This window comes from Marmota marmota, unplaced genomic scaffold, assembly GCF_001458135.2.
Source record: "Marmota marmota marmota unplaced genomic scaffold, marMar, whole genome shotgun sequence".
Lineage (NCBI taxonomy): Eukaryota > Metazoa > Chordata > Mammalia > Rodentia > Sciuridae > Marmota > Marmota marmota.
The window spans coordinates 43,680,112-43,702,326 of record NW_026000174.1 but is presented as its reverse complement, the minus strand read 5'-3'; the positions used below and the strand labels follow the sequence as shown (position 1 = coordinate 43,702,326).

At 36.1% G+C, this 22,215-nt stretch overlaps 1 protein-coding gene across 1 annotated transcript in view; it reads right to left on the bottom strand.

Annotated features, from left to right (window-relative positions):
- The window catches only part of Qser1 (glutamine and serine rich 1), a 47,313-nt gene extending 25,997 nt beyond the window's left edge, over positions 1-21,316 (bottom strand). The window contains exons 1-3 of the mRNA XM_015477743.2: positions 20,982-21,316; positions 20,461-20,622; positions 13,526-17,218 (exon numbers count right to left, since the gene is read on the bottom strand). Coding sequence (XP_015333229.1) covers positions 13,526-17,218; positions 20,461-20,611 — 3,844 coding nt within the window. The 5' untranslated portion in view covers positions 20,612-20,622; positions 20,982-21,316. The remainder of the gene's footprint in view (positions 1-13,525; positions 17,219-20,460; positions 20,623-20,981) is intronic.
- Positions 21,317-22,215: the final 899 nt, after the last annotated feature.

The window sequence follows — 22,215 nt, the reverse complement described above, 5'->3', positions numbered from 1 at the left end:
ACCCATCTTAATTACTTCTCATTATTTCGTTAGTTTTCACTACTTCGTCCATGACCTAGTATTTCTGTGTGTGAATGTCTGTAATGAATAAAAAATTAATTAAAATATTATTTTAAAAAGTTAAACAGGGTTGGGAATACAGCTTAGTGGTAAAGTGCATACTTTTATTAGTATGTGTGAGGTACTGGGTTTAATTCCCAACACATACACACACACACACACACACACACACACACACACGTTAAGCCAAAAAAAAAAAAGTGTAACTTCTAAATTAGTTGAGGGAAATTTACTGATATTGTACAATGTCCTTTATAATGAGTTTTAAAACACACTAAACAGAAGTATAGTGTATAGCGATGCATACTAAAGTGGGAAATTTATATATAAAAAAAAAAAAGCTAGGGAATGCTGGGCATTATGGCACAAGCCTGTAATTCCGGCTACCTGTAATTCCAGCTACAAAATAAACTGAGGCAGGAGGATCCAAATTTGAGGCCAGTTTTGGGCAACTTGGTGAAACCCTGTCTCAAAATAAAAAAGCAGTAGCGCTCTTGCCTCAATGTTCAAGGCCTTGAGTTCAATATCCAATACTGTCCCCGCCCCACCCCACCTCCCAAAAAAAAGAGAAAGAAAAGCGGAATATCATACAAATCAATTAGTGATTAGTGGTTAGCTCTAAGGGTTATGAGTGGGTATTAAAACTCAATTTATTTTTGTATTTTCTTGCTTTCCAATTAATGGAATTTAATGCCACAAATTTTCTTCTTTGTTCCTCATTCTGGCCACATCCCATTAATTTCAATGCTCCACCCTCCATTCCAAGCAATATGTCATTTTGGTTTTGGCTTCCTTTTTAAGCCAAGATTTAGAAGGGTGGATATTTCTTTCTTTTTTCCTTTTGCAAATATATGAAATTACTGCATGGTGGTCAGAGAATATGACTTGAATAATGTCTGCAATTTTCAAATTTATGGAAATTCTTTTGTATACTTTTAACTTTGTTATATTTCCATATGTGAGTTACATTTCACAAGAAAAACATGTTTTGAAAGAAAACACAGATATGGAAAAACACTGAAAAATGTGAACAATGGTATTTTTAGTATGGCAATGTTAGAAATCATTAAATGAGTAAAAGAATATTTTTATTATGTTAATAAGAAATTTAACTGTAGCAAAATTTTATGCACCTACTTATGAGTTTAAAACATAACAAGTAAACAGTATTAGAAAAACAATAAAACATAGTGGGAAACTTTAACACACCTTTCTCAGGAATCAACAGATCAAGCAATCTAAAAATAAATAAGGATAGAGAGGATTTTAAAAATCTTTTTATTATTATAAAATTTTAAACATACACAAAGTAGAGAATACAAATCTTCATGTACTACATAACTCAACCTTAACAAGCATAAACATTTTGTTTCTTAGGGTTTTTTTTTTGGAGGATAGGAGGTTGGTATAGGGGATTGAACGAAGGAGAGCCTTGCCACTGAGTACATCCCCAGTACTATTTTTATCTTTGAGACAGGGTCTTGCTAAATTGCTGAGGCTGGCCTTGAACTTGTGCTCATCCTTCCTCACTCCCAAGTTGCTGGGATTACAGCTGTGTATCCACCACAAACTTAAAAAAAAATTTTTTTTTAGTTGTTGATGACCTTTATTTTATTTATTTGTATGCAGTGCTGAGAATGGAACCCAAGACATATGATAGGCAAGCGCTCTACCACTGAGCCACAACCCCAGCTCTACCACAAACGTTTTTGATATACTTGTTTTATCTATCACTGTGTGTCTGTAAAATGCAAATCCCAGACATGTTATCCTCCTCCAAAATATAATACATGTATAGCTGGGCACAATGGCGCATGCCTGTAATCCCAGTGGTGGGGGAGGCTGAGGCAGGAGGATCACAAGTTCAAAGCCAGCCTCAGGAAAAGTGAGGTGCTAAGCAACCCAGTAAGGCCCTGTCTCTAAATAAAATACAAAATACAAAATAGGGCTTGATATGTGGCTCAGTGGTTGAGCGCTCCNAAAAAAAAAAAAAAAAAAAAAAAAAAAAAAGAAAGAAAGAAAAAAGTAGACTTCAGAATAAGAATTATTACCAAGCAAGAATTAATCTTAAATGTGTATACATCTAAAGGCAGCTCAAAATATAGAAAATAACTGAAAGTAAAAGACAAATCCACAAACGTACTTGGTGATTACAACACTATCTCAGTTATTAAAAATAGATAATCAGCAAAGTGAACAACACTAACAACCAACTTAATCTAATGGACACTTATAGAATAATCTATTCAATAACAAAATACATACTCTTTTAATGTATATGGAGAACACTCACCAAATCAACCATATTCTGGGCTACAACGCAAACATATTTAAATGCATTGCAATCTCACAATGTATATTCTCTGATCTTAATGGAATTTAACCAGAAATCAATGAAGGAAAGGCATCCAGAAAATCCTCACATATTTGAAATTCAAACAATCTAATCTAAAGAGCTTATGAATTGAAAAAGCAGCATTAAAGGAAAAATTTCAAATTCTGAACTAAAGAAAATAAACATACAACATATCCAAACTGGTGAGAGGTACCTAAAACAATGCTTACTGTAGCAAAGAAATACCAAAAAGAAAAATACTAGAAAAGAGCAAAATAAACTAAACCAAACAGAAGAAATAATGAAAACAGCAGAAATCAATGAAATTGTCAACAAAGGAGAAATGTTGGTGAAATTAAAGCTGATCTTTGGAAGTGATCAATAAAATCCATAAAATTTTGTGCACACTGACCAAGACAAAATGAGAGAAGATGCAGATTACTAACATCAGGAATGAAAGATGGAGAATCACTACAAAGCTACAGACACTACAAAGATAATGGCAGAAATGCCACCAGCAACAACTCTATATCCGTAAATTGGATAAATTGATAAAATGAACCAGTTCCTTGAATGATAAAAACTACCAAAACTACAGTCAAGAAGAAATAGACAAAATGAACACTTCTATTAATGAAAGAACTGAATTCATAAACTTTTTTTCTGATAAAGAAAACTCCAGGTCCAGATGGTTTCATTGGCAAAATTGACCAAACATATGTGGAAGAAATAGTACCACCCACCCCAATCTCTTGTACAAAATAGGAAAGACAGGGAAACTCCCCACCCATTTGTGAGGCCAGCAATAACTTGATACCAAAACAGAAATGGGCATTAGAAAAGAAAATTATAGATAACTGTCATGAACACAGATAAGAAAAATCCTCCAAAAATATTAGAAAGTTGCATCCATGTTTTTTTTTTTTTTTTTTGAGAGAGAGAGAGAGAGAGAGAGAGAGAGAATGAATGAGAATTTCAATATTTATTTTTCAGTTTTTGGCGGATACAACATCTTTGTATGTGGTGCTGAGGATCGAACCCGGGCAGCACGCATGCCAGACGAGCGCGCTACCGCTTGAGCCACATCCCCAGCCCATCAATGTTTTTTAAAAGATGATATATGGGGGGAGGGCTGTGGCTGTGGCTCAGTGGTAGAGCACTCACCTAACACATTCGAGGCCCTGAGCTTGATCCTCAGCACGGTGTAAGAATGAATGAATGAATGTATTGTGTCCAACTACAACTGAAAAATATTTATTTATTTATTTATTTATTTATTGATTTTTATATACATGGCAATAGTGGAATGTATTATACACTCATTAGATGACATATCATAACCAGTGGAGTTTATCTAGAGAATACAAGTCTGAGAATATATTTAAAAACTGATCAGTGTAATTAACTATAGAGACAGACTAAATAAGAAAATAAGACCATCTCAACAGATGAAGGAAAGGCACTTGAAAAAATTCAACCTCTATGAATTATAAAAACTGTCAGCAGGAGCCAGTATTGCCTGCCAAGCACACAGAAGGCCCTAGGTTCCACACAGCAAAAAGGAGAAAGAGAGAGAGGAAGAGGGAGGGAAAAGGAGAGGAAAGGGGAGGGGAGTGACTTTCTTATTTACAGATATCATCATTATCTGGAGACAAAATCCTATAGAATCTACAAAAAGAAAAAAGAGAAAGAAAAAAAAATCCTAGAATAACGAGTTGTACAAATCCACATGAATTAAGATCAATATGCAAAACTCAACTGTATTTTTTATAATCTACCAATGGTTTATTTATAATCTACAGTAAATAATTGGAATTTGAAAATTCTGGGAGGCTGAGACAGAATTCCAACTTTGAGGCCAGCCTCAACAACTCAGCAAAACTCAGTCTCAAAATAAAAAGAACTGGGGATGTAGTTTGGTATAAATCACCCCTGGGTTCAATCCCTAGTCCCTGACCCCAGCAAAAAAAAATTCAAATTGCTGCAGATTCAATGAAATCATAATCCAGCAGGCAAGTTTTTATTTAGATTGTTATATAGCTTAAAGATGTATTTCTTTTGTAAAGATCAACACATTAATTTTATGGCATTACAATCTTATCTGTGACTTTGTTCTCATTGATTGATATAAAACAATTTTAAGCTTTTTAAAAATTTAATCCCTGTGAGCAGTTATATAATTATTTTGTTTTTGTTTTGTTTCTAGGGTGTTTTTATTTTTTGCAGTATCGAAGATTGGGCCCAGGGTCTCATACATGCCAGGAAAATTCTCTTAACAATGGGCCACACCCCCAGCCCTTTCTTTCTTTTTTTCTTTTTAAGACAGAGTCTTGTTAAATTGCCCAAGGTGGCCTAGAAATTGGGATACTTCTGCCTCAGCCTCCTGGGTACTGGAATTATAGGCATGGCACTGTACCTGGCCACATGGCAGCAATGAAAAGCAAAAAGAGGTCATTAGTGGAGAAAGAACGGTTTTTTCAATAACTGGTTCAGGAAAACTTGAACTTCCAAGTATGAAATAGGTTAACTTCAACCCACATCTCAGGCCATGTCCAATACCAAATCAAAATGAATCACAGACCTAAACATTAATAAGATTCAAAACAAATCACCTCAAAATATGACTTTAGGAGACCAGAATAGGCATATAAATTATTTTGAGAAACTAGAGACCAAAGAAATTCTGAAAAGTAAATATTTTGATGAGAAATTTATGTATCAAAATGGAAAGGAAGTATCCTTCTCTGTACCAGGAAAAAAAAAAAGGATGACAAAGTTACCAGATATATTTAATCAATGGAAAAGGCACAAACTCAAACCTGCAGAACAAGGGCTAGGGATATAGCTTAGCTGGTAGAGTGCTTGCCTTGCATGCACAAGGTCCTGGGTTCAATCCCTAGCAATACATACACACCGCAGAAAAAGCCTCACAAATAAGAAACTTGTTTAAAAGGGGCTTTTCTGACCATCTCTTTTTAATATGGCCTTTCTCCATACTGATTCAGAGAAAGATGATACTTAACCTGTGTTTAAATGCTTTCTTTTGAGATCCATTCTAGAGATTTGCTCATTTTGAGATAGGAATTTGGGGATACAGAGAAAGGGAAGCACCCAAGAACCACTGGAATGAAGCCTATACGCCTGAACCGTTGGAATGCCAAATAAGCAACCTGTAAGCAATCCAGCACACATCCTCGCCTGCACAAAGTAGCAAGATAAGAGGGCAATGTGCAAGCTCTAGAAAAACTGGCTTAAAATTGCTTAACTCCTCCCTGACTCCACCTGTCCAGTCCCTAACTACTGTCCCTCAGTAAATATTAACACCCAGACCAAAGTGTTGTTTCTTAATCCAGAGATAGTGCACATTCATCCTTGAAAGCATCTCTGGTTTTCTAAATCATCTCTTGTCTGTGCCTCTGACACGTTCTTAAATTATTTTCTGCACTGTCAAGAATCTCACTCATCCTGAGTTCAGGTCCTCCTTTCTGGGAATTCCTTGGACCTCCTCCAGAAATGATTTCTCTAGGCTTTTTTGGGGAACAAACATGAGGTATAATTGTTAATAAGTTTGTTTTTCTCTTGTTAACCTATCCTTTGCTACAGGCACTAACAGCTAAAATCTATGAAATTTTCCTGTTGAAATATAAAATACTAAACTTGTAGGAAAAAAATTTTGTGACCATGGGCTTCTTATGATACAAAAAAAGCATAATTATAAAAAGAAAAATTGTTAAACTAGAGCTTATCATAACTTGAAACTTTTGCTAACAATGCCAAGTATGATGGCACACACCTGTAATATCAGTGACTCAGGAGGCTGAGGCAGGAGGATTCCAAGTTTGGTGTCAGCCTAAGCAACGTAGTGTCAAAATAATATAGAAAGGGCTGGGGATGTACTTTGGTGGTAGAACACCCCTGGGTTCAATCCCCAGTACTGGACAAATCACAGAGAACTAGAAATGAGCCAGACTCCAAAACATATAAAGAATTCTCAAAACTCAAAATAAGAATAAAAAGACCAGCTGGGTGTGCTGCTTCACACCTGTAATCCCAGTGACTCAGGAGACTGAAGTAGTTTGAAGCTACTAGCCTCAGCAACCTTGCAAGACCCTGTCTAAAAATAAAAAATAAAAAAGACCGAGGAGTGTTGCTTAGTGGTAGAGTGATTGCCTACCACATGAACCTCAAATACCTGCTTTATGTTATGTCAAAGAAACCACATTATAAAGACTACATATTGTATGATTCCATTTATATGAGAAAACAATATGGAGAAAGAATAAATCAATGAATGTCTGAGGATGGGGGTAGGAGTGATTAAAAAGGCACAACATAAGAAAAGTTGGGGGTTGACTGTTATAAAACTATGTGTTTATCAAAATGCACAGAATTGTACATAAATTTTATAGTATGGAAACTTAAAAATACAGTATCCATGGTGATATTTGTAAAATGTAAAAATAAGAGAAAAGGGGTGGGGAGATTAGCTCTTATTAAGAATACTAAAACTGGGGCTGAGGTTTAGTTCAGTGGTGGTGTGCTTGTTTTACACTTACGAGGGACTGGGCTCAATTCTCAGCACCACATAAAAATAAATAAATAAATAAAGGTATTGTGTCCATCACAACTAAAGATATTAAAAAAAAAAAACAACAACACTAAAACTAGGGGCTGGGATTGTGGCTCAGTGGAAGAGTGCTTGCCTAGCATGTGTGAGGCATTGGTTTTGATATTCAGCACCACATAAAAATAAATAAATAAAATAAAGATATCGTGTCAAACTATAACTAGAAAGTAAATATTTTTTAAAAATCTTTAAATTTGGAGACAGGGTCTTGCTAAGTGGCCCATGAAGGCCTTAAACTTGCAGTCCTTGTGCCTCAGCCTCCCGAAATGATGGGATTATAGGCATGAGTCACTGGGTTGAACAAGAAAACTCTTCTTGATTCTTCAATAATTCAGTGTGGAGTCGGGTGCAGTGGTGCACACCTATAATCCTAGCAACCCAGGAGACTGAGGCAGGAGGATCACAAGTTTGAGGCCAGCCTCAGCAAGTTACCCAAATCCTATCTCAAATAATAGAAAGGGCTGGAGATGTAGCTCAGTGGAAGAATACACTCCCTGGATCCAAAAATAATAATAACAATAATAATGTGGGAGGTGGGGAAGCAGACTGTGCTATAGGCTAAAGAAAACTAAGGAGATACAACAATAAAATATGGTAGTGAACTCTGACTGGATCCTAAATCTGTCTCAAACATCTGTCACTGTTCTCTCCCCCTAGTCTTTAAAGCCTAAGGAGTAGAACGGCCCAAATGCTAGGGCAATGTAATAGCACTTGCAGTTTCTATACAGCTTGCTCAAACATCAAAAATAGTTCCTTATAAAACTATTAATTAAAAAAAAAATCCTGCCAGGGCTGGGGTTATGGCTCAGCGGTAGAGCTCCTGCCTTGCACATGTGAGGCACTGGGTTCAATTCTAAGCACCACATAAAAATAAATATTGTGTGCATCTTTTAAAAATATCTTAAAAATAATAACAACAAAAAACAAACAAAAAACACAATCCTTCCAAAATGCCTAATAGGATTTGACATACTGATTCTAAAGTTCTTTGATTAGAAAAATCTAATAATAGTGAAAAGAACCATAAAAAGAAGTAACTGCAGAGGACTTAATGCACTGACATATTGTTGAAGAGAGAACAGACAACTAGATCAGTGGAAAAAGAATAAAGTTCAAAAATAGACCCCCAAGTGTGAGAATTTAGTTACCAAAAGTGATTTTTCAGACAAATAGGGGGAAATGGACTAGACAATAAATGTGTTTAAATAATTTAACATCCATTTTTGGGGAAAATGCTAAATCCTTACAATATCCCACAACCTCAAACAAATTTCATAGGCAAGGAGTTAAACAAAACAAAATTAAAACCTAAAGTTTTTAAAAACACTTCAAGAACCATAAAAAACAAACCAAAGGACTCCTGCATTTCATTTTTAAGCTTAAAACACATTTCAGCCAAATGCATTTTATTCACAGAGATACAGACAAACTGAAAGGAAACAGCATTTTTGGTTTCACTATGTTCTTGAGCTCTGGGGTTTCAGTCACCTATGTCCTTAACAGTTTACTTTGCACTCCTAGAGCTCCTCCAGGAAGTCCAAGCTGAATGCTATTTAGTTGGACTCCACTTTGAAGAAATATATCATTTACTTTGAATGATATACTTAATTGTAACTAGAAATTGTAACCTCTAATATTCTGTTCCACTGGCTAGGTCATATAGTTCGGTATTTGACACAGATTCAGAAACATTTTAATAGTTGTGGAGACCAGGCTGTACCCTGCTCTGAGTCCATTTTATAAAGCAAGAGTTTGCCATGAGTTACTCCATTTTGAGTACAAGTGCTAAGGTAGAATGACTCTATACTGTTTGTACAAGTAAACCACCATCATCTGCATAGCACAATCATAAATCACAAACAGATAAATTAATCATGCTAATAAAAATGACCACCTGGAAACTTACTAAACTAAATCAGAAGCACATAGCTGTGTAAACATATTAAATTGATATCAGAAAAACGAGGCCCACAAGCCTACCAGAATCACCAGACATAATCCCCATACTGAAACCCATAGAGGAAGAAGCACCCTGTTTTAGTCAGCTTTTTTGTTGTTATGATCAAAACACCAGACAAGAACAAGGTAGAGGAGACAAAGTTCATTAGGTGCTCATGGTTTCAGAGATCTCAGTTCATAGATGGCTGTCCAACATCATTGCTCTGGGCCTGTGTGGAGGAGGAAAGGAACTATAGACATGGCCACTAGAAAGAAGATTAGACAGAGCTCTGCTTACCAGGGACAAAATATATACCCCCACATGCATGCCCCCAGTCACTCACTTCCTCTAGCTACTCCCTACCTGCCCATATTTACTACCCAGTTAATCTATACATACATATATATATGTGTGTGTGCGTGTATGTATAAAGTGTGATGTGTGACTCGAGTGTTATAGATATTAGTAATAGCTGGAATCAAAGAACTTGTGCTTGCTGGGTGCAGTAGCACATATCTGTAATCCTAGTGGCTTGGGAGGCTGAGGCAGGAAGATCAAGAATTCAAAGCCAGACTCAGCAACTTAGCAAGGCCCTAAGTAACTCAGCAAGACCCTGTCTCTAGATAAAATATAAAAAAGGCTGGGAATATGGCTCAGTTGTTAAGTATCCCTGGGTTCATTCAACCCCTGTACCAACCACCCCTGCAAAAGAAAACCAAAACTTCCTGTGCTTATCCTGCTCATGGCTACCCAGTGACCCACAAGTACTCAATGAATTAAAACTGATGGAAGTGATATACCTTATGAATATGTTGGTAAATTCTGACATTGTAGAAAGATGCAAATATGTCAGGTCTACGTTAATGGCATAGCTCACACTTGATAGTTCTGCAAAAACTAGTTTTATACTGCAACTGGATTCAATTTGAAGAGAGTAGGGAACTGTGAAAACAGTGACCATTCCTAGTTCCAAAATTGAAGCAGATTTTCCCTTCCTTTTATATTCCATTTGTCAGTTTTTATTGTTGTTAAATTTGAAGTGCTAGAGATCCAATCCAAGGCCTCACATGGTAAGCCAGTGTTCTGGCACTGAACTACATTCCCAGCCCTCCACGTCATTTTAATGCAAATATAGAAATCAAAGTGTTATAGGACTGTGCTCCATCTTGCCTAAAAGAGGACAGGAGATAATTTAAATTAATCTTAGATAAGATTTCATAGTTTTGTTCTTCTTTTCATAATCCAGTGATTGATGTATATTTATTAATTTAATTCAGTACTGGGGTTTGAACCCAGGGTTGCTTTACCACTGAACTATATCCCCAGTACTTTCTATTTTTTTTATTTTGAGATATATTCCTACCATCCCTGACCTCCCCCACCACTTTTTAAACTTCTTACTTTCCAAAGAATCATGGAATTTGGAGGACCACAGGCCCATAATACTCTGTGACTTCACTGAAACTGTCAAAATTCAGAATTCTAGTCACAAAATTTAAAAGAGCGAAATCAAGGAACATAACTTAACTCATACTCCACTTTTTCCCCCCAGAGCTGAGGACTGAACTCAGGGCCTCAAGCATGTTAGGCAAACTATTATCCCTGGCTTGCACCCCTATCCCTTTTTATTTCCTTTCAAGACAGTTGCCCAGGCTGGCCTCCAATTTGAGATCCTCCTGCCACCTGCCTCCAGATACTTGAGAAGTGTAAGCCACCCTGCCTGGCTGTTACTTTTTAAATTTTGTTTTGGTACTGGAGACTGAACTCAGGGATTTGCACATGCTCAGTATGTGCTGTATCACGGAGTTACATACCCCCAGTCCTCACTTTTCTTTTAAATAACTTCATGCATTTAACAGCCATTTATTAAGCATCTACCATATTTCAGGCTTTCAAGGACAAAGATGAACATAGTATGATAACTAAAAAAGTGTCCTTTTCTGTACTAATGCTTTACATCTCTGAATCTTCTCAAAAACCCTAGCAGAGGCATAACGTATATTGTTATCTGTTATATTTTAGATTTGGAATGTCCCCCAAAGGCTTATGCATTAAAGGTTTGATCCTCTATGCAGCAATATTCAAAGGTAGGGCTTTAGGTAAGTAATTGAATCATGACAACTATGAACTCATGAATGGATTAACCCACTGATGGCTTCATAATTGAACCGACTATTGGGAGATAGTGAAGACCACTGGAGGTCACGCCCTATTGGAGGAAGGTCACTGGGGGCATGCTCTAGAAGATTGCATCTTATCCCTGGTGTCTGTGTGTCTGTCTCTTTATCTTCTTTTCCTTTCCTTCTTTGCTTCCTGGGTGTCATAAGGTGAGCAACTCTGTTCCACCATGATGGTTATTCTACCTCACCATAGGCCATAGCAATGAAGCCTGCTCACCATGGACTGAAACCATAAACCAAAACACATCTCTCCTCCTGTAAGTTTTTCTCTTAGGCATTCTGTCACAGCAACAAAGTGCTGACTAACACAGTCAGCTGTTTACAGATAAGGAAATGTCCCCATTTTACAGATAAGGAATATGTCTGAAGTTACATAGAATTAATTTAAACCTCAGGTGATTTAACTCCAAAGCTCAAATTCTTAACTGTAACCCTTTGCTGGCCTAAAGGAACACATACTTATAATGAATTATCTGCTGGACTGAAAAATGGAGAAAAAAATAGTGTAAGTAAAAATATGTTCAAAGGTTCACAATTGTGTAAGAGGTTCAGATATCCAAGATCTTGTATCCAAGACATAAGAATCAGTTATCATAGAAGAAGGATTCTGGAAGAGCAAGACAGTAAAACACAGAAAAAGGAAAACCTGTCTGTCACCTCTCATCATTGTATTTTCCTATGAAATGCAAAGGAATGTTTCAAAGCATAAGTAATAATTAACTTTCCTTTTTTGAGAGCTTATTTGGAGGTTCTAGCAAGAGAGTATAGCTACTTGTATCCCTTGACTGAAGAACAGTCCTCTATAGGGGAAGGTTGTCCTCTTCAACCAAGTGCACAGCTTTAGGAGGGATGCACACAGAGCAGTGAGGTAGAAAGGGGACACTCACTTAGCCAGTCAGATCATTCAAATCAACTCTAGCAATCAATGGTGTGACAGATGTCACAACCAAATTGCCCTCACATCATCAAATTAAAAAATTCCTTTTTTATAAAGATAAATCTGACAACAATGTGGAGGATGGATTGATATAGAGACTGGTAAAAAATACCTAATTAGAAGTCTGTTGCAATAGCTCAAGTGAAATGCTGAGTTCTTGTAGATGAAGCAACAGAGATGGTAAAGAGAGACCTGATAGTGAGGATTGAGTTGATGGGGATGGTTATAATTAAAAATTTAATCATGGTCATCTGGAAGAAACTAGTTTTAGATTCATGTTTTAGATCAGAGACTACTAAAGGTTTGTTCTAGAAACAAAAAAAGGAAATATAATAATAATGGCAAAGCAGTCTGAATTGGGAAAGAAGTTATAAGTTTACTAGGATGCCCATATCCATAGTAATTTCTTTGAATCTAAAACTGACTTTCTATTATGCTAATTTCCTTGTTTAATAAAATGAGAATTCTTTAGAAATGTATGTATTATCAAACACCTGTGCTAATAGATTATTTGGATTATCAGCTGTTTCACATCAATCTAGCAGTCACAACTGGTCCCAAGTCTGGAAGGAAGTTGAGAAGTACATTATGAAACAGAGATTAAGTCTTAAAGCACAACTCTGATTATATAAAAGAATTCAGCAGGAATGCAGACAAATCTGGGTTCAGATTCCATGTTCTCATTTATTCAGTCATACCATCTGTATATCAGAAGTAATGATGCACATCTAATAACTATATTATTATTATAAGTAATTTTTTTTTTTTTGGTGGTGCTGGGGAATCAAACCAAGGGCCTTGTGCATGCAAGGCAAGCACGCTACCAACTAAGCTATATCTCCACTCCTGTTATAAATATTTTTTTCTTGGAATCCTCCTTAAAATAGTAACTTTTACACTTACCTGTCAATTATTTGCAGAAAGACAGTGCTTCTTAAAACATTTCCTCTATTAATCATAGAATAAAGTGAAACACATACCCAAAGATTTGATATATGATTTGAGGCTAGTAGAAAATTGTAAAGTTTTATTTTAATTAGATCAGTAATGTGCATGCTGCACACAACCGTATTTAAAAGTAAAATGCCAATCTTCAGGTAAAATTGGCATATCAAGAAAATATGCCAGGTTTACACAACAGGGCCCCCAATACCATACCTCATATCTAAAAGCTACCTTAAAATGTCTCAGATTAGAAGTCTAGATAGCATGCTGTGTGTTAAGCTATCTGTGGCAAAAAGCCAAGAAAAATCAGAACTACTCAACCTAAAACAAAAACTCTCCTAGGCAGGGCAAATGCTAAATGTTTAGGCATTATGTTCTGAAAATTTATTTTGCAAACGTGCTTTAAGCTAAAAACAAAACAAAACAAAAAAATGTAAATGGTAGGTTATAGCTAGAAAAATAATAGTAGAAAGTCTTAACTGTGAATTATTTAAAACTTTACCTGTTTTCTTCTTTTTATCAGAATCTGCATCCAAAGCAGTTAAGGGAGTAGAGATGTTTTTATAAACATCATGACTGCATACAGCAGGATCTTCTTCATCAGAAGAAAATGAAGATAAATGCTCCAAGTTTTTAAGTTTGTTGCCAGCTTTTTCTGATGGACTATTATTGCCTCCAGTTTCAGACGCTAAAGGTGTGGGTGTTGTAGATGAAGTTTTTGGAAGTGGTGGGGGACAAAACGTACGAACAATCTGGGTTCCTGGTCGTCTGGTCCTGTTAGGCATTCGGACAGCAAGAGTAGAAAACTGTTGCTTGGGTCCAGATTTCAGAAAATCTAAGAAAGAAGCAATAAATCCTGTTTTGACTTCTGGTTGTTTTTCCTCTACTTCTTTGATCTTCTGTCTCATTTTTTCTTGATGCTGATAACCATCATGGCAGCTTTCTGAGGAAGGAGGAGTATAGGGTAAATATATATCTGTTCCCATGGGATTCTGGCGTTTGCCTTGGGAAGGTCTTTTCAGATGTTTCTGATTATTGTTGTCTTCATCTTTAATTTGTCCTTTTCCTTTAGCTTTTTTCTTTGGAAGGTTAAAATGTATTAGATCTTGGTTTTCTTCTTCAATCTTGACACTGATTGCATCCCCAGGTTGGGCCATGGCCAACAGTGCAAGTGCACTTCTAGTGGGGTTCATTGACACATTACTATCATCAGCACCTAAAGTAAATTCACTCTCTGATGTAGCACTTTCTCCACTTATGCTTCTACTACTAGATACAAACTCTTGGTTTCTGTTATTATTTAATGTATTATCAATGGGAACTTCACTGTCTTCTTCAGATTCATTACTGGTAGTAGACTGTTTCTTGAATGGGCCAGAGTTTTGTTCCTGGACTTCATGACTTGGTCCAACTACTGCCGAAGTTACTTTAGTTGATATATTTTGACCAGGTGTTTCAACATGCTGTTGATCAAGAGTCATTTTTGACTGAAGGGTAGGTATGGATGAAAGGTTTACAGTAACCTGATTTCCATTTAAAGAAATATCATCTATATTCTGTGGCTTTCCTACTGTAGCTGTTATAGAGTTAAAATCTGAGGTCACATGCCTGACATCTAATGCTGGCTGAAAATGAGATTTAGAATCACCACCTTCAACAGCTTGTATGCTTTCATTTGAAGCTGACTTGGGAAAATCAGAAGGTGTAACTCCACAAGCTGCTGCTGTAGCTGCTAAGATATCATCTACATTTGATAAAATATTTCTTTCATCACTGAGAAGCATTGCCTCTGGAAAACATATTGATCCAAGAGAAACAAACTGGTTCTTTGAATCATGTTGATTTGTTTCACTGAAATGACCCTTTGTTGGAAGATGTTGTAATGGTTTTGAGGATTCAGAGAGGTCCATTTTCATAATTTCAGGATTTTGAGGATGGATCTGCTGTTGAGAATGATCACCATTGCTCTGAATAATATGACCATCCAATTGAAGGAAAGGATTCACTACTTGTTGAGGACTTTGGACACGCTGAACTTGTAAAGACGCCTTTACTTGTCCTAAACCTGCCTGTAGTATTGACTGTTGAAGAATCTGTAAATCACAGGCAGAATCTAAAAGAAGCTGTGTATTAGGAAGAGATGTCTGGTGGCCATGTCCTAAAGCATGATTTGGAATTTGAATCTGAGATGCATTAATTATTTGATCATGCTGTTCCTGGACCTTGGCTTCATGAACCTTATGTATAAGAGAATGCTGTTGGCTTAGGTCTTTAGCATTTAACCTTATTTGTGGAGTCTGCATTAAATCAGTTTTTTTAAGATCAAGGGTTGCTCCATTATTGGCTTGGCCAATTTGTTGGTTAAGTTGTGTCACTGAACCAACCAAGTTTTCTTCTTTTTTTGACCCTTGTGGAGTAATCCCAACAACTTGATCTTCAAGATGGGAATTACTTCTGATCACACTCTGAGAATATCTGTCATCTGCCTTTGACACTTTATAAGTTGATTCTTGAGCACTGATTTCCCCATCAGATAGCCTTGAGGTTGATGTCTCTAAAGACGACTGTGGCTGCAATGCCTGTAACTCTTGAATTGGAAAATCATCTTCTTGCTTTGAAGATGTATAGACATTTGAGTCAAGTTTTCTTTCAGCATAAGACTTTGGATCTGGGGAAGGTATGTTATTCTGTAACGTCTGACAATGAGTAGAGGATGCAAAAGATGATGACTGGATTGCAGGCAAAAACTTCTGGGACTGGGAAGATGATGAATCTTGAGTCTGAGCATTTTGAGAAGAATGCATGGAAATATAATTCTGGGTTGAGCTAGAGTCTGGCAATTTCTGAGCCCGTGAGGCAGAAGAATAAGAAAGAGAAGGGGCTGTCAATGTCAGGGACTGCCCTGAAGCATAGCTTTCTGAAGGACTAACAACTGACAACACTTGTGATTGAGATGAATAACTAACCTGGGTCTGGCTAACTGGTGATAAACCCTGAGAGTGACTAGATGAATAACTTTGAGACTGACTGACTGAAGATAGATCTCTTGTATGATCAGGGTAATTCTCATTTGTAACTGAAGTTAATACTTCTTGTTGATTGGATGAATAACTGAGTGTCTGACTTTCAGAAGTTATAGGCCGAGAAGACCCAGAAAAAGTCAATGTTTTATACAAGGATGGCAATTTCTCCACTTTGCTGGACCTATAAACCTGTGAATGAACAATAGATGGCACATTGTGTGGCTGTACTAAACCATAATTTTGGGACTGACTAACTGATAACAGGCTTGGTAGCTGTGCTGTAGAATAAATCTGTGCTTGACCTGATATTACAGAACTCTGGTTATGTAAAGGTTTGGCATAGGTTAGTGTTTGTACAGGAGGAATTATACTTTGAGGTTTTGGGATCTTAGTTGATATTAGTGGTTGTTTTGTAGAACAGCTGTTTATTTTTGTAGTAGGAGCAGCATACCCTGATGATGGAATTGCAGATGAGTAAGACTGAGCAAGTTCCACTGAAACCTGTGGGGTCTTGGGTTGCAATCCTCCATTGCTCACCTGAGGAGAATCTCCAATTGGGCTACAGGATAAGGATGACTGCCTGGTTGTTTCCTGAAAGCTAACTACACTTGTATTTGATAGATAACTATGTAAGGAATGCTGTGAACCAGTCAGTTGTGACTGAATAGACTGGGTACCTGAAGGCCGCTGATGGTGTTTAATAACACTACATTCTCGAAGAAGAGCTCTTTCAATGGAAGCAGTAGAATTAGTGAAAAGGGTTGAACTGTAGGCTTGAGGAGTCTGCTGGGCTCCCCCAAGTGCTGAAGGCAACAAACTAAATTGAGGTTGTAAAAGATGGGGTGCAGACTCTTGAGCTGAACGATATGTTGAAGACTGAGGTGGTATGCTGTTACTTAATGCAGAACTGCCCAGGCGCTCAAATGCCAAAGCAGTTGGAAGAGTTCCCTGGGAAGTCTTAATTTGTAGCAAAGGGTCATGAGGATTTAAAATTCCATTTGATGTAGTGTTAAAAGTTGAATCCTGAAGCACCAAAGGTGAGGAGGTGGCAAAGTTTCTATTGCTAAAGGTGGTAGGATGCTGATAAGCAGAAGGGGCAGATGGTGGAAGAGTTCCAGTGGTTGGCAAAGGTCCAGCAACAAACAGCTCAGTTGCTGCTGAGGAATGCATACCTATGAAGAGAAAGCAAAAAGATTATTATGCAGTTATAGAACAAATAAATAAATGCTTTCATTGAAGTGAATTATGTAACCCTCAATTCATCAAAGTACTGTAAGGTTGGGCTGGGGTTGTGGCTCAGTGTTACAGTACTCGCCTCGCACATGTGAGGACCTGGGTTTGATCCTCAGCATCACATAAATAAATAAAATAAAGGTATTGGGCCACTTACAACTAAATAAAATATTTTTAAAAAAGTACTGTAAGGTTAAAAGCCTCATAAGTCAGTTCTCTATGTAAATATTGAAAACTATATTTCAAAGTAGCTCTCTTTCTTAAAACAAAAATAATTTTATAAAGGTATCAGTAATTCATATCTTTATTGTAACAGAATACAGTTGGACATGGCCATATTAAAATTAAGAAAACTGGGGCTGGGACTAGGGCTGGGGCTGGGGCTCAGCGGTAACGCACTTGCCTGGCACATGTAAGGCACTGGGTTTGATTCTCAGCACCGCATATAAATAAATGAAATAAATATCTATCAACAACTAAAAAAAAAAATTAAGAAACCAGTAAAAATGTATGTAATCAATAGTGATTAATTTACCTTAAGTTCCCAATGCAAAATACCAATAAGGTAAAATGTACAAAACAATAAAAGTGAAAATCAACAGTAAACTGCCTATATCCAACATGATAAATCAATCTAAAAATAATAGTGAAGTTAACATCGAAAAGGTTTTTTTACCAAAATATATTCATTTTGAAAATCTCTCTCATTTCAAGGTTGACTTCCTATATAACAATAGACTTCCCAATAACAATAAATGAATAATTATTATGCAAGACTGATCAGAAATTAATTATGTCAGTAGGCTGTTAACATACCTGGACAGCATTCTAGCCACACACAAGTATACAACTTTTTTAAAAAAAAATATTTTGTTTTAGTTGTAGTTGGATACAATACCTTTATTTATTTATTTTTTTATGTGGTACTGAGGATTGAACCCAGTGTGTCGTACGTGCTAGGCGAGTGCACTACTGCTGAGCCATAATCCCATCCCCTACAACTTTTTTTTTTCCTAAATTTCTTTTTTTTTAGTTGCTGATATAACTTTTGTCCTCACACATACTAGGCAAGTGCTCTACCACTGAGCTACAACCCTAGCCCTAATATACATACCCTTTTGATCCCAAAGTTCCACTTCTAGAAAATTATTCCATAGGAATAACTAGACACAAAGAGATTTGTATAAGCGATGTACTATAGTTCTTACAATTATAAGTACAAACAACCAAAACACATAAAAAACTTATGGCATATCCTAACAATAAATATTGATTAGGTAGAAATATATGTTTTGACACAGAAAAATAGTCAAGAAGAATAAATACCAAGCTATTACTTCCTCTCTAAAAAAAGTGGAACTATGTGGCATGAACTAAGAAAGTTGAGGCAGGAGGATCAAAAACTACCTGGCCAACTAAGCAACACCCTATCTCAAAATAAAATTAAAAATAAAGAAAAAAGGGGGGAGGTCAGGGCTTCAATCCCTGTCCACCAACTTTCTCCCCCAAAAAAAGGGAAGAAAGGAAGGAAGAAAATTATTTCTGGAAGGAAAAACTGAAGCTATGGTTTTAAAATACTGTTCTATCTTATACTAATCATTAATGATCTCTTTAGAAGCAGGGGGAAAATGTTGCTAGAAATGGTAAGAAGCTCTATTAATGGGATTTATATCAGAATGAGTTATTACTTAAAAATATCTTCTCAGGGTTGGTGGTATAGCTCAGTGGTAAAGCACTTGCCTATCATGGACACAGCACTGAGTTCAACACTCAACACAATAAACAAAACCCTTAAATATGCTGACATTTCTTCTTTAAAACAAACAGCCTCTCCCAAGAAATTTCATGTCATTCTACAAAAAATAAAAATATACAGTAATTTTTAAAATGTTGAAAATTTAAATTGAAAAATCAAATAAAGAAAAAGTTCATATGGGCCTTATAATTATTGTTAAAAATGAGTATAATAAGCTGGGCACAATGACACATGCCTGTAATTCTAGTGACTCGGGAGGCTAAGGCAGGAGGAACTCAAATTGGAGGCCAGCCTGGGAAACTAGTACTTAAGACCCTTAGCAACCTAGTAAGACCCTGCCTCAAAAGAAAACACAGTAGTAAAGCGCCCCTGGATTTAAACCCCACTATCAAAAAAGAAATGAAAGAAGGAAGGAGAAAGAGAGGAAGAGGGAGAGCAGAAGGGAGGAAATGAGGAGGGAAGGAAATGAGTGTAACATAATATCAACTGTAATGCTTTTGAATTTTTTTTAAGGTGCTGGGATTGAGCCCAGGGCTTCAAGCATGCTAAGCAAGTGATCTTAACACTAAGCTACAACCTTACTCCCAAACTTGTAGTGTTTTTATTAAGTGATGATTTGATCTCTTTGATCAAGGATAATTTTATAGAATACTAAAAATGAAATGGTCATAAGATTATTATTTTACTGCAATACATACCCAGCCAGAAGACATTAAAAAAATTGAAATTTAATTTTTGCTCCTTCCAAACGAACAAGTATTTAAACTGCCAAATACAAACTTTACATCTGAGTTTATCTTTAATAATTACCAACCCTGGCCTGGGGTTGTGGCTCCGTGGTAGAGTGCTTGCCTAGCATGTGTGAGGCACTGGGTTCAATCCTCAGCACCACATAAAGATAAATTAAATAATAAAATGGAAGTTTTTTTTTTTTTTTTTTTTTTAAAGTTAGTCCCAGGAATCCTTAAAAAAAAAAAAAAAAAAACAGTAAATGATTGCCAACCCTTCAATATGAACTTGCTAGTTTTCAGAATGCTAAAACTGAATTTCTGTTTACAAATTCTTGAATTTTATCTACCTTAAAATTATTAAAAAAAAAAAAAGAAAGAAAAAAATTCCATTTTAAAGCCTTTGGAATTCACTCTCAGGCACACTACCATAATGATAGGGCACAATGACACATGCCTGTAATTCTAGTGACTCGGGAGGCTAAGGCAGGAGGAACTCAAATTGGAGGCATACAGAAGTGTATTTTTTTTTTAAGTTGTTGATGGACCTTTATTTTATTTATTTGTATGTGGTGCTGAGAATCGAAGCCAGTGCCTCATGCATGCCAGGCATGTGTGCTACCACTGAGCCACAACCCCAGCCCCAAGAAGTGTATTTTTGACCAGTAATTTTTAGAAGACTTCAAAAAAGAATCACCTGTCTGCCAGGATGGAGCCCTGAATTGTGGTAAAAGAGTAGTTCCTGAAGAAGCAGCCTGAGCAGTTCGGGACTCAGCAGTAGAGAGAAAATTCATCACGGAAGATTCCTTAGTGTTAGTGCTGGCACTGTTCAAGCTAGTATCAAACATTCCCGAAAGACCTACAAATGAAGGATAAAATATATCTCAAGGTAAAAATAAATACTTTAAATAAAATTATTTCCCTACTCTATTTCTGAAAATTGAGGTAAAATAATTCTATAATCCTAAACTGTTTTATTTTCAAATAGAAAGCAAGTATTAATTTGACCAAGCATATTCATAACTTAAAATCCCTAAAGATGCATAAAAGATGTCTCAATCTATTAATTACAAAGCTTTTAATGTCATTTTCATTTTAACATTTCCCCTGATATTTCCTTTACACATTATATTTATAACCCAAAAGATGAAAATTGATTTTTTTCTTATTTACTAAATGTATACAGATTCATAGTATATTTCACAATAGAACTGTTACCAGTTGGTTGAGGTGTGGAGGCATATCCAGGAATCTGATGAGAGGCTACAAATGTCTGTCTCTGAAGGAGATCTGTTTCAGACTCTGAGGGATGTCCTTCTTCATAACTTAAACTAGAGGATATTAAAAATCAGTAACCATACAATGGATTCCACTGTTATGTATAATTATAATGCACCAGTAAAGTAATCAATAACCAAAGACACAGAGTCCAAACCATATCATCAACAAATTTCTAGAAAAACCATTAAAAGTCATAAAAGTTGGCCAGGAGTGGTGGTGTACACCTGTAAGCTTGGACTTGGAAGGCTGAAGGAAGAAGATTGCAAGTTGGAAGCCAGCCATTAGTGAGAACCTGTCTCAAAATTTAAAAAAAGAAAGAAGGAGTGGGTTGGGGATGTAGCTCAGTGGTAAAGTGTTCCTGGGGTCAACTCCCGGTGTCCCCCCCACCCCCGCAAAAAAACAGTAAACGTCTCAACCAAGAAGCACCTGGAAGTAGCAAATAAAAAACAAAAATAGTAGAAATCTTTGACCAAATTCTAACCTGCAGATAAGTACATCAAATATAATTTAACAATACTGTCACAAAGAAAAATTAATTGAAAATTTACTACACAGAAGAATGATGCATACATTTTCCTTAATTCAACTTTACCTTGAACAGTCTTTACTAGCAGAGATAACATGACATAGTACAAAGAACATCCTGGAAACCAGGAGAGCCTAATTTACTGTCCAAACCTCTGGATTATAGTGTGATATATATATAAGTGACTCAATTACTGTCATACTAATTTCCTCATATATATGAAGAAAAAAACCAAATTATCTCAAAAGCCTCTTCAGTTCTAAAATTCTATGGAACATCGGATAGTTCAAATAAATAATTAGTATTATTTCCTAATAACTCACCTAAAAAATTGAACTCAAACATTCTGAGAGCAATTCAGAACAAGATTTTTCCTCTTTTGATTTTTACTTTGAACATTTTTAAACAAAATTCAAAACAATACAATGTGATGCCCATACTCCCAAAATGAAAATTTGGCAATTGTTAACATTTTGTCTCTTATACACAGACACATACATGGTGGTTTTTTGTTTGTTTGTTTTTTTCCCTCTCTCTAAACCATTTGCTACTCATTTCTAGTGAAATTTGTAATTCTTTTTTTTTTTAACAACAACAACTACAACAAAAATCCAATAGTTATTTTCAAATCACCCCTACCATTTT